This window comes from Parasteatoda tepidariorum, chromosome 3 (assembly GCF_982258835.1).
Source record: "Parasteatoda tepidariorum strain Cologne lab strain chromosome 3, Ptep-v5.0, whole genome shotgun sequence".
In the NCBI taxonomy this organism is placed as follows: Eukaryota; Metazoa; Arthropoda; class Arachnida; order Araneae; family Theridiidae; genus Parasteatoda; species Parasteatoda tepidariorum.
This window is the reverse complement of record NC_141757.1, coordinates 15,347,148-15,367,114: the sequence shown is the minus strand read 5'-3', so window position 1 is coordinate 15,367,114 and position 19,967 is coordinate 15,347,148. Positions and strand designations below refer to the sequence as shown.

The 19,967-nt window shown below is 29.6% G+C and overlaps 1 protein-coding gene across 1 annotated transcript in view; it reads left to right on the top strand.

Annotated features, from left to right (window-relative positions):
- Positions 1–19,967, top strand: part of dysc (whirlin protein dyschronic) — a 396,379-nt gene that overhangs the window by 76,216 nt on the left and 300,196 nt on the right. The window contains exon 2 of the mRNA XM_021146525.4: positions 4,051–4,233. Within this exon, the coding sequence (XP_021002184.3) occupies positions 4,051–4,233 (183 nt within the window). The remainder of the gene's footprint in view (positions 1–4,050; positions 4,234–19,967) is intronic.

Below are 19,967 nucleotides of genomic sequence, written 5' to 3'. Positions count from 1 at the left end.
TTACAACAACCATGGTAGAAATGCCACATAATTTTGACCCCGTTCAAATGACGCGGACAAAGCCTGAGCTGGTATAATTTTTTTTTCTTCACATTTTCACACCGCAATCCAAAAGAGCCCATGAATACAATTGTTTAGTTGACTGCCAGGATCTAACTCACAATCCCAGCTATAAGAGAAGCTTTGACAATTAGTGCCATTGGACATATATAAACATCATTGTAAAAATAATCCGTTTTATATGCTGTTCTATATGGTGTTATGATGATTTCCTTGCAGACAAAATCATGAATTAGCTATCATCTAATTTTTCAGCACTTGTTTACCAATTTTTAGATTCAACAATCATGATTCTTATCAGTTTCCTCAAGTTGAAAGTGAGTAGATAAATTTGAACTCGCAGCGGATTTAAATCTTTCAAGTGCTTTAGAGTTTTGCCAGAAATATTATTTCAGTCAACAAATTCCAAAAAACAAAACAAAATAAAATTAACATGATTATAATCTTTTAATAATTGGAAACTGCTGTTAAAATCCCTCTGTTATGGAAATTTGAACAAAATATCTTATGCATTAATACAAAAAAAAATAATTAAAAGTTTGGTTGATAACTACAATAATGGGTTATTCATATGTCCATTCTTAAAAATGATGCGAAGCCAATTCTGGCACGTAAAGAAGCTGCACAACTGTAATTTAAATCGGAAAGCAGATGGCAACAGTGATCACCCGGCCTCCGCACCATGCTCTCCAACCGTCTATCCGTGCTTGAAATTTTTCGGCTCTAAAATTGTCTGAGACATTCTGAGTGTGGATTTCGTACTACTGAGGTATGATAAGCGAATGTGTTTACAACTTGTTGCATGGAAAATCGATCCCTGACCGAATCTGTTGCAGGTGCAAGCTCTACCTACCATACAGGCTGAAAAAAAAATAAAAGAGAAAAATAAAAATAGAAGTGTTTCAAAAACGGTAAGCTAGAATAATCAGCCAAATAAAATAAAACACATTTTTTCAATTCCCTTTTACATTTTCTTTCAATTTCCAATTCCTAAAGTAAACTATTTTAAAATGATTTGTAAACTGTATTCCAACCACGCTTTCTCATTTTTTAAAAGATTTTACAGCAAAAAAAAAAAAAAAAAAAAAAAAAAACAATAAAAATGCATGAATGAAAATTTACACAAAACCTATCATTCTGCAACTCCGCAAATTCTTCAGATTTCTAAACCTCTAATAAAATTGAAATAGAGCTTAAGAATTCTATATAAAATCAACGCTTGTCAGTTAAGATTGGGAGCAAATTAGCATCTCGAAATAAACTTTAAAGACGTAATTATCAGCAACGTACGAACAAATTCAAAAGTGTGAGTGAGATTTAGAAGGAAAAATTTTCTTTTCTCGTCACCATGGTAACTATTAACACAGGTAAGATGTTTTGAAAGGGAATTTTTATGATGAATAATCCCTAGCGGAGACTGTCTTGGCTTCGCTGATTTTTTTCCTTCCTTCTTAAAAATCCGATTTTCTCTCTTTTTATTTATCAATTTACCTTTCTGCATGTTGTTTTTTAAGCGATAAAAAGGATTCTGTTTTTTTTTTTTCCTTTTTCTTTTTATCGAAGCAAATGCGATCTAGATCGTAGCAACAGATTGAAGTTTTTTTTTTTTTTTTTTTTTTGATTTTCTCTTTTCATCTTTTTCCCGAATGGGACGGACATTCAATGAGGAATTTCTAAGGTTTAGTATTGATAAAAGATTTTTTTTTTCATGGTGAAATAGCGGAAATATCTTAAGCGATTCGATTTCAGATTAAGAAACGTTGGGGGAAAACTAGTTTCGCCAAATTCTCTCTTGCTTTTACTTTTATTTGAGATGTCGCAATTGTCGCATTCAATAAAATAACACATAAATCTCGATGATGATCTCATGTTACGTGTCATTTTTATGATACATTTAAATCAATTTCAAAAGATCTCATCTTACTTCAATAAATATCTTATGTCATTATGTCATATCAATAAATATCTTATGTCATAAAACATTTTTTTCAAGAAAGAAAAGAAAAAAAAAGTGTTTTAATATTTTTCTTTTTCAATTAAGAGCGGGTAATTAATTAATTTGATAAATTTGTTTGATAAGTAGAAAATATACTCGATACTAGGGGGGGATTAATATTTTATACATAAATAAGGACAATTGAGGCCGGGATAGCCTTGTCGGTCGGGCGCTGGGCCCATGTCCGTGAGTTCGTGGGTTCGAACCCCACCAGCCGAAGACTCCTCGTGTAGTAAATGGTGTCTGATGCACGTTAAATCCGTCGAGTCGCAAAATCCTCCATGCTCCCATAATAAATCAATACCTCTGTGGGTACTGGATTGGAGATCAATCGTTCTCTGATTCAGGTCAAAATTACGATCTGTGGATGAATGAATGAATATATGAATGAATGAATGAATATATGTATGAATGGGTCCGCCCTATAAACGGGTGTGGCAGAAGTCGAATTCTTGGCCAAAGATGGCGCCACTGTAAATCAAGAACAATCGTACCCCTCTGCCTAAACAGGCATACGTCAGCAACAAATAAGGACAATTGATTTGAAACTAATAAGATCAAAAAGTTTGAAGCGAAAGATTTACTCAAAAAATATTTTTTTTTGTTTCGTAGTTGACATGGGAGTAAGATCGGCCTATTTCGAGCACCCGAATTAAGGCGCTCCTTTTCATGACGTCAAGTGAATTGTAAATAAAAAACAAGTTAAGAAAAAGCTTAACTATCAACAGAAATAAGAGAAAAACGTCAGTAGTCGACTGGATAGCGGAGAGTGAAAGGGCAAAATCAAGGCCCTACATGTTCTGTCCTTATTATCCTTCTTTTGCCACCACCATTCCTTGGGCTGCCGCATTTTGCCATTCCTCTGCCAGTTAATCTGCCAATATAATGAAAAATATCCTTCTTTTATTATTATCCCTGTGCTTAGGAAAATATTTGTTTGTAGTACCCAAACAACTATTTAAATTCTTGTGTTTTTTTTTTCTTTTACTTTTTTTTTAATTCCGATTGGTTCACATCGAGTTGGAGGTTTTTATTCAAGTTCAGGTTCGAAGGCTTGTAATTTTAAACTCAACACAAAAGATAACTCTTGAATCGTACATTCGACGTTTGTTGCGGGCTTCATGATCAAAACTAATCAGTATTTGCGTTGCATAGGAGGGATAACCATGAAAGTCTTCGCGTATTGTCTGACAGTGAGGAGACTCTAACCTGTGCCCTATCAATTACTTTATTTTATAACCGGCGTTGATTACCTGACCCAATTTTGAGATTACGACTGACAATGTTTAACTCTGCGGCTTGGTAATTTTAAACTACTCAACCCAGAAGATAATAGATATCCAAGATCAAGAACTGGAACAAACAAGCCTCCGTGGAGGACTTTTTGATGGAACTAACTAGATGATGAAATATTGCGTTACATGGAGAGGTTGTTAAATAATGGCTATGATTTATGATTTAAATTAAGATCCATAGATGGCGCTGTGCCAATGATTTATTCTTTCTCCTATTTTTGTTTTATTTTTTATTCTCTCTTGTGCTGTCTGTATGAATAAAATGTTGGGGACCGAGGGAGTGCGGTATTGGTTCTCGTTAAACTGTTCTACCGTAAAGTGCTCTACTTCGCGTGCAGGTCGTCGGGCTACCGAAGCTGGGGTGTCATTCCCTCTACAGAGGAATGGTATGTCTTCGGATCATTCTCAGGGATGTTTCGCAGACTTTAGCCAATAGCCCACCGTGCAGCTCTAGTACGACGTAAAAGAACTACAACAACAACTTCACAACGTCCCAAAATGAAAAAAATGATTAGTTGTCCTCTAATATCGTACATGACATAGTTGTCCATTTATATTACTCTCAATGGATCAAAGGAGTTTGAAAATAGTTTCATTCTAATTTTTTGATTTTGAAATTGTATGAATAGTTTCAAATTGAATGTCATTATTTTTAGTTTATTAAGTTTTATATGGAATGTTTGTTTTCTTTCGTTGCAGAGTTTCCATTATCAAACGTATCTAGCTTCTCTTGTGCAGAGTATCAAGAGATCCATTGGACGGGGTCATTGGTCAAGTTCTGCCAGATACATGTGGGTGGACAGGAACGGGAGGCCTGTCTCCCCGCCCTCCAATCAGCACTCCAGAAGTCCCGGATATAAGGATAAGCCAACATATAAAAAGGTAAGTTTGCATTTAAATAGAATCAAAACAACGTGCAAAAAGAATGAATAAGGCCATATAAACATGCATGTGATCGCTTCAGTATTATGAGAAAGCACCTTATTCTGTGATAAAAGTGAGAAACACAAAGATGTGAGCTGCGATGGATCAGGGGATAGAGTATTCGCCTTCCAATGAGGTGAATCGGTTTCAAATCCCGGTGAAGGCTGATCGATACGAATCCGCATCCGGCTTGCACCGACCACAGTGCCGACGTGAAATATCGTCAGTTGCAGACGGATCATGGGTCAGAGTCCCTTTACCGCCAGGCTAACCGTGGGAGGTTCTCGTGGTCTTCCGCTCCATGTAACTCAAATGCGGGTTATTTCCATTTTATTTCAATACTTGATCCATGAGTTCCTTTGGCTTCTGGATTGGGTTTAAAATTACAAGGCTACGTAGTGGAACATAAGTAGTCGCAAACTCAAAAATTGGGTCGGCTGTTCAACGACTGTTATAAAATATTAAATAAAAAACGCCAAGATGCAAGATAAAATTACAAACAAGTTACAATAAATGGTCCAAAAGAATAAGGAGCAAGAAAGTCAGTAACAGTGAAAATATAAAGGAAAAGGTACGTGAGGAGATTTTGTGAATTCGAGGTATTATAAGTTAAATAAAAAAAAAGATTTCGGAGCAGTTGTCAAAAAAAGGATACAAGTATTATCTCGTATTATTCCACATTCACTTATATCTTGAAGCTTATTTTGATCAATATAGTGTGCTTGATGTTAGATCAGAATATATGTACGTGATCATGCAGGAATGGTACAAGGGAAGACTACTCATAAAAAGATTTAGACTAATAGAGATTTACTAACGCACTAGAGAGATTTAGCAAGTTCAATATTAGCTTCTCCTATTCTCACACGTTCATACACACTTGACCTGCGCACTGCAGTTACTAGAAAAAAACTCCGATTTTTATAGAACTTGCGAATATGTGAGGTCAATGCTACGTTAATGTGATATGCTATTCTTTTCTTAATAAAAATTAAAAAGCATATTTTTATTATATATATCTTGCATTCTTTGCTATTTGCTATTGGAAAGATTCGTTTGATACTTAGTAAATAGACTGTAACCCAATTTTTTTTCATCATATATTATAAATATTAGTATAATGATCAAGAGATTTTTTTAAAAGGGTAAATTAAAATATTTAATTTTTGTTGGGGGAAGCAGACGTTATAATGATTCAAGTAATGGATAAAAACATTTTTTGTACGTTTATAACTATTTATGTTACACAAAAGACAGGTTAAATTCGTTTCTGAGACCAATTAGACTGTGTGGGTTAAGTCGAGTAAAAAGAAACCTGAACATAACACTTATTTATTCTGATATATGACAAATGATTTTATGATGTATTAAAATCTTTCAAAAAAGTTATGTCAAAAAGTGGAAATAGTATAAGTTTAAAATTAATTTTTAAGTTAGAAAAGAAAGATATTGGAATTAAATGAATCAGCACAGAGGAAGGTGGGACCAATTAAAACTTGTTTTATTGCTGACGAAATTGAGAGACGAAACAAAAGGAAATCGTTAGAAAAACCTAAAAGTCTTATTAAGCAATCAAACTGGTTTTGATTCCGTTTCGCTTTTCTCGCTAGTTATCCCATATATTACGTAGCGTTTATATTCTACCTCATTTTAAGCATTAGTTTTCGATTCCTAGTTTGGATATATTTTTTACCTCATTATTGTGTAGGATTTTAAAAATGAAGTTATGGGCCGCACTTACACAACACTCTGAATATTGATTTAGTTACGACCTGAAAGAAAATATTTTTCTATAAACGTAATTAAATTGAATCAAAATTTCTTAGCCTGTAAGACCATGTTTACATTCAAAAATTTATGTTACAAGATATGTGCCCATGTCTGGATCGCTAATAGCTTGAGAACGGGAGTACCAATTAGGGTCTTTTTTTAGCAGTTTTCAAAAGTTTCTTGGAGTGGTTTGCAACCAATCATATCTTTTCAATATTAAGAAAATAAGTGTTTATAACAGCAACAATCTTTCGTCTAAGCTTACAAAAGTAAAAGAAGACTAGCTGACAACCTTAAGTCCATTTTAATTACCAATGAAAGCTTCAAATACATGTAAAGACTGATTTTAACTTATAAACGTAAATACTCATTTACTTGATTATCCTATCTTTTAGTTCTTAAACAGTGCCATTAAATCAAATTATTTTTCTAAAGTGTAGTTTTTGCTTTATGTATTATTTAATGTTTTAGATCCGTGTATTCCTTTATACCAGTTAAAATTTGTTTCGGCGAAAAGACCCAGAGCATTTAAAATCATTGGCTTGCATAATTAATAATAGAAAATACGTGCACAGTTTGATTTTGACGAATTTGCTAATTTAATTTATTATCTATTCAAAGTGTAATTTAGATAATTAGCATACTTTTTAAATGTTATTGTTTGTTACACTCAAACAATCATTTGAATAACAAATTTATCATAATAACATACGAACATGTAAGAATCATAAATTAAATCCATTCTCAATTGAACAATACGAGTTTATTATGCTTACATATTGTCTTGATGTTTGTGTTAAAAGTACTAAATTTTATTTATTCTCTATTTAAGTATATGTAAGCTGTAAGCTAGATTTTGATTTATTTGTTATTTAAGTATATGTAAGCTGTAAGTTAGAGTTTGTATCATCGGTTGCTATGGTGATATTATAGAACAAATTTTTGTGTTAAAATAGTGTTATGTTTCTATTTTTATTTGTAAAAATTGAGTCAGAATAATTTTATTTTAATTAAGTAGTAGTTTTTAGTGGAGAACGACAGAATATTGCACTTTCTGGTAGAGTCTCTTAACATTTGCGGTGACCCGGAAGCAATTTTAAGAAGAATTAATAATACAATGAATGGAATTCAGAAACAACGAAAGATCGTTCGAAGCTCTTTTACTCGATTAAGTAACCAGATTTTAACTAAAATAAAATCAGAAGAAACCGCTAATTTAGTAGATGTTAAAGCTAAATTTAAAGCATTGAAAATAAAGAAAGAAGAACTTCAAAAGTTCGACAGCGAGTTATCAGAAGTTATGCTGCAGTCCGATAATATTACGGAAGAAAAAATTAAAAATGAAAGTAAGTCAATTGATGATTATTCTAATAATTATTATAAAGTTGAATCTAGTACTAGAATAATAAATTAAATCTAGTACTTTTAACAGTTTGACTTTACGATTTTAAATCTTGAAATACTTGAATTTCTAAAATTCTACTTATTTAAAAAAGTAGATCAACTGGTCTCCAGTCAGGAGGATAGTATTATAAATATAAATGCTAAAATTTAATTTCTGTAAGTGAATAAGCTATATTAAAATTTATGCATTTTGAATTAAATTAATTAGTTCAATCTTTTATGCTAAACCTTGAATATGATCCCTTGGCGAATGGAAATTATGATTCATTATTTTTCATTTAAAATAAAGAAACTAATAATGTTATCTCGCGAAGAGAAATGTGGTTATAGAACTTGATATAATCTAATAAGGATTTTGAATATCTCTTTAGTTTAGTAATATAATTCTATTTTCTTTAGAGTCAATGCTTATTTTAACGAAACTAATTTTATAAATTTTTTTTACTTGTTCTATAATTAATTAAAAAATAATATTTGTTTGTTTAGTCGAAATTATGTTCTTTAAAAACTAATTAAATCAGCAAAGCTGAATTTTTCGTAATTTTCATTAATTTTTTGGGTACCATTTTTTGTTCAGTTCAAGAATAAAATTACAATTGTAGTTTTTAAAAATAATTTCTAGCTACCTATTCAAATGATAATCTAAAATAAATTGAAAATAATATAATTTAAGTTATTTTTTTTCTTCATTTATTCAAAGATACATGAAAATAAGATTTTTTGTAATATATTGTACAAAATGTATTGTACAAATGTAATGTAGATCTTTTGTGCAATCCAGAAACTGCTCGGTATTCAGAAACGAACTGATAGCCATTCATAAAGGATTAAAATCCGTTCTTGAATTAAATGCTTCTGGTGACATCTGAATCCTCAATGACAGTTGCAGCTCCTTACAGGACTAGAATAGAGTAACTGATTATGTTGGCACTGATAAAATCGACACATTGAAACAACTCATCAAAACTCGAGACGTCCACGTACAATGGATTCCATCACATGTTTGTGTCCCTGGTAATGAAGTCGTAGATAGCCTGGATAAAATTATAATAATCGACTCATTGAAACAACTCACCAAATCTCGAGACGTCCACTTACAATGGATTCCGTCACATGCTTGTGCCGTTGGTAATGAAGTCGAAGATAGCCTGGATAAAATTATAATAATCGACTCATTGAAACAACTCACCAAAACTCGAGACGTCCACTTACAATGGATTCCGTCACATGCTTGTGTCGTTGGTAATGAAGTCGAAGATAGCCTGGATAAAATTATAATAATCGACACATTAAAACAACTCACCAAAACTCGAGACGTCCACTTACAATGGATTCCGTCACATGCTTGTGTCGTTGGTAATGAAGTCGAAGATAGCCTGGATAAAATTATAATAATCGACTCATTGAAACAACTCACCAAAACTCGAGACGTCCACTTACAATGGATTCCGTCACATGCTTGTGCCGTTGGTAATGAAGTCGAAGATAGCCTGGATAAAATTATAATAATCGACACATTAAAACAACTCACCAAAACTCGAGACGTCCACTTACAATGGATTCCGTCACATGCTTGTGTCGTTGGTAATGAAGTCGAAGATATCCTGGATCAAAATGAGTAAGTTGTGGCACACTGAATAAACTCAGTGGCACACTGAGGGGTTGCAACATCTGACTACCTCATTACCTATCAGGAGATTTTCTCTCTGAAGAGAAGCTGCGGCAGGCAACTATGGTTAACCCCTACTGTTCGTCACTGGTTTGGCGGAAAATGCCCCGGTGATGCTCTCTAGAGTTTAAAGGTGATAGATTGGATCAGTTTCGCGATTCATCAGTGGACCTTTAAAATGCTTAGCTTTCAAATTTGGGCGAAAAGTCTTCTCAACATGCAACAAGTGCAATTTGAAACTAGCTTACTCCCGAACACTTCCTCGAGTGTTTGGAATTTTCCTTAGAGGACATTCTCTTACCAATTTTGGCATCAGACTTTGCTTGAGCGTTTGGACTCATTTGATTAGCTGAGGCTATATTGTGAAGGACTGGAAACAAGTACAATACTTTTTGTACAATATTATTTCATTCTCTAATATCCCGCTTAAAGGCAATATTCTTATTATCAAAAATAATATCTTTGAAGACCAACATTCTGAAAAAGATGAATTTCAAACTGCAAGCTTAATAAAAGGCATTTGACAATGTAGCGTTAGCCTGACGAAGCAAAAGAACCGAACAGAAGTAGCAGATCACTGTTATTTTTAACATTATAATTTTTATACTTAACGAAACTGTAACAAACGTTTGTTTAAAAGCAGTAAAACGTTTATGAAAATTTTTTGAGTTATATATATATATATTTTTGTATATTCATCGAAATCATTCCATGAATAACAAAAAAATTAGATTTTATGTAATATATTATAAAGTAAAAAATGTTTTGATTTTATTACAGCTGATTTTCGTGAACAGTTCATTAATTCTTAAATTAATATCTAGTCTAGAACATATTTGAGTTCTAGAATAGTTATAGTAATAGTATAGAATAGTATAGAATAGTAATAGTTCTAGAACATATTTGATCTAGTAGCTTGCCATTTACATAGATCAAATATGTTCTTTGAAGTTCTCCAAGTATCAGGAAAATCAAATTTTCAACAGCATTGTTTTTATTCTTTTAAGAGAGAATTCCAACTATGGTTTGTTAGGAGTAGCTATTTAAACTAATACGTGAATGTTCACAGAAACTATTCTACGAAATAAAAAAAAGGAATCTTGTGTAATTCCGGAATAGTTTGATAAATAGTTATTTACACAAATATGTTCTTTGGAATTATTACTAGAGTCTGGAAAAGGAGGTTACGTGATATGTATTTTAAATAATTATTTTTAGTCTTTGGGAAAAAATCTTCATATATGGTTTGTTAAAATTATCTGTTATTTAAATTTATCTGTTATACTGATAAAATTAAGTTTATTGAAAATATTCTAATTATTAAGAAAGTATTATTTCAAGTAAGATATTATAAATAAAATTCTTTATCGCTTCGAAAAACAGTTGCAATTATGGGTCGCATGCTTAAGCTATAAAACAAACTCTATCCAAGATTTAATTAAGATCTCTCATTTTCTGAAAACGTGCTATACGAATCGTGAAAAGGTTTTAGAAGTGTAGAACTGGTGTGTCTATGCAATGAAGATAAACGTGAATATGTGCTACTAAAAATGTTTCTGTTCGCTAATGTAATTGTTCAGTCAATGTTTTTGATATGCTTAAGAAGCTATTTGCGTTTTTTTTTTCTCTTTCAAAACTGCAATTAAATTTAGTAAAAGAAATTTTTTTATAGCTTAATAAATCCTAAAATATAAATCCTATGAGCTTATAAATCCTATCTAATATTTTCTGACATATTTTAATTTAATTTGTTTGAATACTGAATCTTTAATTAATTTTGTACAAATTTAAATAAATTGATTATGGATGAATTGAAATCATCAGAATATTTTCGAGTATAACACTCTGTCTTCTGGTTTCATTTGGCTTTGACACACTTTATCCAGCTTTTCCTGTATTTGACCTTTATAATGATTCGTCACATTTTGATAGCCTAATATCAAGTATCTAAATCTAATCTGATCTCTCTCTCTCTGTCTCTCTCTCTCTCTCTCTCTCTCTCTCTCTCTCTCTATATATATATATATATATATATATATATATATATATATATATATATATATATATATATATATATATATATATATATATATATATATATATATTTATTTATTTATTTATTTATTTGTGTGTTTGATTAGATTGTACTTGCACTCCAATTATATATTAGTGGCTTGAAATCGATTCTAATTCGGAATTCCTTCGTAGTTCAGACCTAGAAAAAAATCAAAGCAAGGGTATGTAGTTGAAAAGCGTGGAGCGGAGGTCGGGTAGCTACTACTACCATCTGCTTCCTCGATTTAACTGTGCTTTATCTCACAATGTGTACACGAACTTCGTTTAAATGTTAATATAAGACCGTCAACTATATACAATACAAAACAAATGAAATAAAATAAAAATATGACCACCGAAGCCGACGTCTTCAGGGGGTACCGGCCCCGGTAGCCATTAAAAACAAAACCATTTCTATTTGAGGGAGAAGCAAAAGCTTAAAATATCTCCCTCAGTACCCCGATGGTTTTGCATAGAGGTCCAGGAAAAACAAGATACATTCAAAAGAATAAACAAATTACGAAAAGAAAATCAATAAAAATCATCAGAAAATTAAAAACTCACAGTCACAGGTCAAGAATCAACTTCAAAAGCGGAGGAAAAGAAAACACTAAAAACTGAAAAACAACGCCCCCTATAATAATGCGCAGTAAAAGTTTAAAAATGATATGAAAAGGTCAGGAGAAGGAGATACGTAGATAAATTAATAGAATGCTTAACTGGGGCTGCTCAGTTAAGACTAGAATTGCGCCCTGTTAAAAGAAAAAATATATAAAAACTTAAAAACCATCAATCATTTTTTTAATTAAAAAATTAACATTACAAAAATTAAAAGGAAAATCATTTTTACTCAAATTATTTAAAAAATTACCCACAGCTTCCCGAAAACTTTCAACATTATTACAAATTTTCTTGATCCTAACTAATTGCGAAAAAACAAGATTTTTGAATATCTTACTACACAAATTAGTTTTAAAGTTGCAGAAAAAAATAACATTAAAATTAAAGGCTTTTCTTTTATCAAACACACCAATTTTAATAAAATTGTTAACAATATCAATTTTAAAATCTAAATATTCAATATTAAAGCAATTTTCATTAGTTTTTTTCAGGACCAAATCACCAGGATAAATTGTATAAATAAAATTATAATCGTCACAATTAAACAAAATCAAATCATCAATGTATCGGAAAGCATTAAGCACTTTATGTTCAAGAAATTTAGCCTCAAAAAAGTGCAAAAAAATGTTGGCAAAAGCCCCAGAAAAGGAATTACCTTGTGGAATTCCAATAATTTGTTTATAAAAATCTAAACCATTAAAAAGAACATTCTCAAAAAGATTAAACTTGCATAAATCTAACCAGTTAAACCTATCAATATTTTCATCAAATAAATACTTGTCATAAATACCTTCACAAATCTCAATAATTTTTTCATGTGGTATGCTGGTATACAAATTTTCAAAATCAAAAGTGTTAATGCTGGAAATATCATTACTTTTAATAAAATCCAAAACTTCAACATTACTTTCAATAATAATATTTTTCTCTTTTTTAATTTTAAGCAAAATAATTTTTAAAAAACAAAAAAACCTTTTACTAATATCAGAATTATAACTATTAGTACCACATGCTATAAACCTAAATTTAATCGGATTTTTATGAAATTTAACTATTGGAAATAAATATGGAAATGTAATCCTATTTAATTTAAATTTTAATTTTTTACTAAATGCAATAATTCTTTTTTCAATAACTTTTTTATCTTCTTTTAACTTTAAATAGGTATTATTTGCATTATATTCCCCAATAATCAATTTTTTTAAAAAATATTTACACATAATACAGAAATTATTTGAAGCTTTATCTACAACAGTAACAATGAATTTATCCTTAAGATTTTTAATTTTTCTAAATAAATCATAATCAATAAAAGTACCTTTAGGAAATGAACTAAAACTGGTATTAAATAAATTAAATCTAACCCTTTCAATAATTTTAGCTTTCCACTCAGAAAAACCTTCAACAGGCCAATGATATTTTCTGGAAATTTTTGCAATAAAAAAATCTAGATCTTTTTTAATGGATAAAATAAAATCTTCTTTTTTCATCTTAACTCTGGTTCTAAATTTTGAACCCTTACTTAAAATGCTAATTAAATCCTGATCACCCACAATTTCCAAATTTCCGGTAATAACATGTCCATAATCATTATCAATAAATTTTGAAAAACCCTCCTCATTACAATAACAATCAGATTTAGAAATACAATTAAGATTTCGACTTAAAAAATTATAATTACACACCTTTTTCCTAAGTGTAGAAGAATATTTAAAAGCAGCAGTAACCCTAATTTGTTCTAAAGGAAAGAAATCAGAAAGACCATGAATAATCTGTGGTAACTTTGCATTTTCAAAATTCTTATCATGAAAATTAATCGTACAAAAAACCCTTTCGACTTTAGAAACATTATTAAAAAGCAAATCAGTTTTATTAACACCAATTTTTGATTTAATTAAATCCAAAACTATAAATTTAACAAGTTCAGTATCAAATTTAATTTTAGAACCAAATTTAATAAGGAAATTTTTTAAAATTTTATTTTTAAAACCAAAAATATATTTCCTAATAGTGAAAATATTATTCAAATTAACAGGTAAGTTACAAAAATTCGAAAACTCATCAAACTCAATAAATTTACCCTTACCTTTTCCACCTCCCCTTTTACTTCTAAATTTGGAATCACAAACACCAGGAAAATCAAAAACTTTTAATTTATTATAAATACAAAAATCTTCAGTATTAACAGTACCTTCCCCATTAAATTTACTATTTAATCCATAAGGAAAAAGAGTCTTAAGACTACCAATGTAAATATTTTCTAAATCAAGTCTTTTATCTAAATTTTCCATAAAATCCAAAATGAAAAGAGTAACATTATTAAAATCATGAAATTGAAAATGTAAAATTTCATAATCCGTGGAACAATTACTATTATTAAAATTTTTTATAGCTGATCTGTGGGAATTAATCCGTTTATGAAATTCAAGACCTGTCTGACCAACGTAACACAAATTACAACAATTGCACTGAATTAAATAAATAATATTAATACTTTTACAAAAAAATACATTAGAATGACTGTCAATTTGAGAACTATCAGCCAAAGGACAAGTTTTACATTTTTTATTACAACATTTCTTAAACTTTTTAAATTTTTTTATATTTTTAAATTTATTTAAACAAAATACTTGACTTAGTAACTTTTTGTCCGAAGTAATCCCTAAGTCAAGACTAACTTCAGTGCTCCTTGTTTGGGCGCGCGACGAGCCAGGCGCCATAAAATATTTATATATTGTACTTTGCATTATTTTAAAATTAACCTAAAAGGAAATACTAAATTAGACATATAAAACCTAGACATCCAACAAAACCCTTTGACGCTTTAAATTAATTAGAAAACACCTAAAGCAAGAAATAAAAACAAAATAATTTTTCAAATAAGAAAAGCGCAAATGCAGCATAAACCAAATTTGAAAATTACAATACTGAAAGAAAACACAAATAATTAAGATCAAAAGGATAAAACTTCTTTGAAAAAAAGGCGCTAAGAAGCAGCAGAAATTTCAGAAAAAAGTATCAATACAAAACAAATGAAATAAAATAAAAATATGACCACCGAAGCCGACGTCTTCAGGGGGTACCGGCCCCGGTAGCCATTAAAAACAAAACCATTTCTATTTGAGGGAGAAGCAAAAGCTTAAAATATCTCCCTCAGTACCCCGATGGTTTTGCATAGAGGTCCAGGAAAAACAAGATACATTCAAAAGAATAAACAAATTACGAAAAGAAAATCAATAAAAATCATCAGAAAATTAAAAACTCACAGTCACAGGTCAAGAATCAACTTCAAAAGCGGAGGAAAAGAAAACACTAAAAACTGAAAAACAACGCCCCCTATAATAATGCGCAGTAAAAGTTTAAAAATGATATGAAAAGGTCAGGAGAAGGAGATACGTAGATAAATTAATAGAATGCTTAACTGGGGCTGCTCAGTTAAGACTAGAATTGCGCCCTGTTAAAAGAAAAAATATATAAAAACTTAAAAACCATCAATCATTTTTTTAATTAAAAAATTAACATTACAAAAATTAAAAGGAAAATCATTTTTACTCAAATTATTTAAAAAATTACCCACAGCTTCCCGAAAACTTTCAACATTATTACAAATTTTCTTGATCCTAACTAATTGCGAAAAAACAAGATTTTTGAATATCTTACTACACAAATTAGTTTTAAAGTTGCAGAAAAAAATAACATTAAAATTAAAGGCTTTTCTTTTATCAAACACACCAATTTTAATAAAATTGTTAACAATATCAATTTTAAAATCTAAATATTCAATATTAAAGCAATTTTCATTAGTTTTTTTCAGGACCAAATCACCAGGATAAATTGTATAAATAAAATTATAATCGTCACAATTAAACAAAATCAAATCATCAATGTATCGGAAAGCATTAAGCACTTTATGTTCAAGAAATTTAGCCTCAAAAAAGTGCAAAAAAATGTTGGCAAAAGCCCCAGAAAAGGAATTACCTTGTGGAATTCCAATAATTTGTTTATAAAAATCTAAACCATTAAAAAGAACATTCTCAAAAAGATTAAACTTGCATAAATCTAACCAGTTAAACCTATCAATATTTTCATCAAATAAATACTTGTCATAAATACCTTCACAAATCTCAATAATTTTTTCATGTGGTATGCTGGTATACAAATTTTCAAAATCAAAAGTGTTAATGCTGGAAATATCATTACTTTTAATAAAATCCAAAACTTCAACATTACTTTCAATAATAATATTTTTCTCTTTTTTAATTTTAAGCAAAATAATTTTTAAAAAACAAAAAAACCTTTTACTAATATCAGAATTATAACTATTAGTACCACATGCTATAAACCTAAATTTAATCGGATTTTTATGAAATTTAACTATTGGAAATAAATATGGAAATGTAATCCTATTTAATTTAAATTTTAATTTTTTACTAAATGCAATAATTCTTTTTTCAATAACTTTTTTATCTTCTTTTAACTTTAAATAGGTATTATTTGCATTATATTCCCCAATAATCAATTTTTTAAAAAAATATTTACACATAATACAGAAATTATTTGAAGCTTTATCTACAACAGTAACAATGAATTTATCCTTAAGATTTTTAATTTTTCTAAATAAATCATAATCAATAAAAGTACCTTTAGGAAATGAACTAAAACTGGTATTAAATAAATTAAATCTAACCCTTTCAATAATTTTAGCTTTCCACTCAGAAAAACCTTCAACAGGCCAATGATATTTTCTGGAAATTTTTGCAATAAAAAAATCTAGATCTTTTTTAATGGATAAAATAAAATCTTCTTTTTTCATCTTAACTCTGGTTCTAAATTTTGAACCCTTACTTAAAATGCTAATTAAATCCTGATCACCCACAATTTCCAAATTTCCGGTAATAACATGTCCATAATCATTATCAATAAATTTTGAAAAACCCTCCTCATTACAATAACAATCAGATTTAGAAATACAATTAAGATTTCGACTTAAAAAATTATAATTACACACCTTTTTCCTAAGTGTAGAAGAATATTTAAAAGCAGCAGTAACCCTAATTTGTTCTAAAGGAAAGAAATCAGAAAGACCATGAATAATCTGTGGTAACTTTGCATTTTCAAAATTCTTATCATGAAAATTAATCGTACAAAAAACCCTTTCGACTTTAGAAACATTATTAAAAAGCAAATCAGTTTTATTAACACCAATTTTTGATTTAATTAAATCCAAAACTATAAATTTAACAAGTTCAGTATCAAATTTAATTTTAGAACCAAATTTAATAAGGAAATTTTTTAAAATTTTATTTTTAAAACCAAAAATATATTTCCTAATAGTGAAAATATTATTCAAATTTTACAACCAGAGTTGAGATGAAAAAAGAAGATTTTATTTTATCCATTAAAAAAGATCTAGATTTTTTTATTGCAAAAATTTCCAGAAAATATCATTGGCCTGTTGAAGGTTTTAACGCCCGGTGGCTGAGCGGTAGCGCTTCGCGCTGTCGTGCCACAGGTCCTTGGTTCGATCCTTGGGCCGGGCAAGGCCGACTCAGCCTTTCATCCCTTCAGTGGGTCGATAAAATGAGTACCAAGCATGCTTGGGAACTAACACTGGGGGTTCCGCGTTCGGCTGACCACCTGACCGGAACATATGCTCCTGCACCCCAGAGCCCAAGGTCAAGAAAACTGAGATGGGCACAGTCGGCCTTGGCCCTCTTAATGGGCTGTCGCGCCACTGAGTTAGTTTTTAGTTGAAGGTTTTTCTGAGTGGAAAGCTAAAATTATTGAAAGGGTTAGATTTAATTTATTTAATACCAGTTTTAGTTCATTTCCTAAAGGTACTTTTATTGATTATGATTTATTTAGAAAAATTAAAAATCTTAAGGATAAATTCATTGTTACTGTTGTAGATGAAGCTTCAAATAATTTCTGTATTATGTGTAAATATTTTTTTAAAAAATTGATTATTGGGGAATATAATGCAAATAATACCTATTTAAAGTTAAAAGAAGATAAAAAAGTTATTGAAAAAAGAATTATTGCATTTAGTAAAAAATTAAAATTTAAATTAAATAGGATTACATTTCCATATTTATTTCCAATAGTTAAATTTCATAAAAATCCGATTAAATTTAGGTTTATAGCATGTGGTACTAATAGTTATAATTCTGATATTAGTAAAAGGTTTTTTTGTTTTTTAAAAATTATTTTGCTTAAAATTAAAAAAGAGAAAAATATTATTATTGAAAGTAATGTTGAAGTTTTGGATTTTATTAAAAGTAATGATATTTCCAGCATTAACACTTTTGATTTTGAAAATTTGTATACCAGCATACCACATGAAAAAATTATTGAGATTTGTGAAGGTATTTATGACAAGTATTTATTTGATGAAAATATTGATAGGTTTAACTGGTTAGATTTATGCAAGTTTAATCTTTTTGAGAATGTTCTTTTTAATGGTTTAGATTTTTATAAACAAATTATTGGAATTCCACAAGGTAATTCCTTTTCTGGGGCTTTTGCCAACATTTTTTTGCACTTTTTTGAGGCTAAATTTCTTGAACATAAAGTGCTTAATGCTTTCCGATACATTGATGATTTGATTTTGTTTAATTGTGACGATTATAATTTTATTTATACAATTTATCCTGGTGATTTGGTCCTGAAAAAAACTAATGAAAATTGCTTTAATATTGAATATTTAGATTTTAAAATTGATATTGTTAACAATTTTATTAAAATTGGTGTGTTTGATAAAAGAAAAGCCTTTAATTTTAATGTTATTTTTTTCTGCAACTTTAAAACTAATTTGTGTAGTAAGATATTCAAAAATCTTGTTTTTTCGCAATTAGTTAGGATCAAGAAAATTTGTAATAATGTTGAAAGTTTTCGGGAAGCTGTGGGTAATTTTTTAAATAATTTGAGTAAAAATGATTTTCCTTTTAATTTTTGTAATGTTAATTTTTTAATTAAAAAAATGATTGATGGTTTTTAAGTTTTTATATATTTTTTCTTTTAACAGGGCGCAATTCTAGTCTTAACTGAGCAGCCCCAGTTAAGCATTCTATTAATTTATCTACGTATCTCCTTCTCCTGACCTTTTCATATCATTTTTAAACTTTTACTGCGCATTATTATAGGGGGCGTTGTTTTTCAGTTTTTAGTGTTTTCTTTTCCTCCGCTTTTGAAGTTGATTCTTGACCTGTGACTGTGAGTTTTTAATTTTCTGATGATTTTTATTGATTTTCTTTTCGTAATTTGTTTATTCTTTTGAATGTATCTTGTTTTTCCTGGACCTCTATGCAAAACCATCGGGGTACTGAGGGAGATATTTTAAGCTTTTGCTTCTCCCTCAAATAGAAATGGTTTTGTTTTTAATGGCTACCGGGGCCGGTACCCCCTGAAGACGTCGGCTTCGGTGGTCATATTTTTATTTTATTTCATTTGTTTTGTATTGATACTTTTTTCTGAAATTTCTGCTGCTTCTTAGCGCCTTTTTTTCAAAGAAGTTTTATCCTTTTGATCTTAATTATTTGTGTTTTCTTTCAGTACCGTCAACTATATCTCATTAGTGTATCTCTATTGTGAAATTAACCATCAAATAAAATTTATTGATGACTTATTTTTACTAGATGAATCAATAACGGTTTGCCTATTTATTGTTCGCTATATTTTAACAATTTTTTTTCTTCTTCTATTGGCATGACAATCATTTGTGGGCCAGAGCCTTCGCTAGAATCTTTCTCCATTCTGCTCTTCTCTTTGCAATTTTTCTCCAGCCAGTAATTCTTAGAATTTTGAAATCCTCTTCCACACAGTCAAGCCATCAGATCTTATGCGTACCTCTAACTCTATTTATTTCTATTGTTATACTTAAGAAAATCAGATGAAAATGCTGACCGGTTAGCACAATCTCATTGGACAGCTTTCTCATAAAGATTTCTTCGGTTGTCATTAAAATAAATTTAAAATTTATGAAGCTATTGTTTATCTATGAAGTATTCCTTCCTCCCAACACTATTAGTGATTTTAAAAATGGTTAAATAACAATATTTTAATTGTCAGTTTTCCATATTCAAACAAAACTGTCAAATAGCGTTAAATAAGATGGTATTCAAACTGTTGATCGTGAGAAAAACTGTTTATTAACTGCTTTCACCTAATACGATTT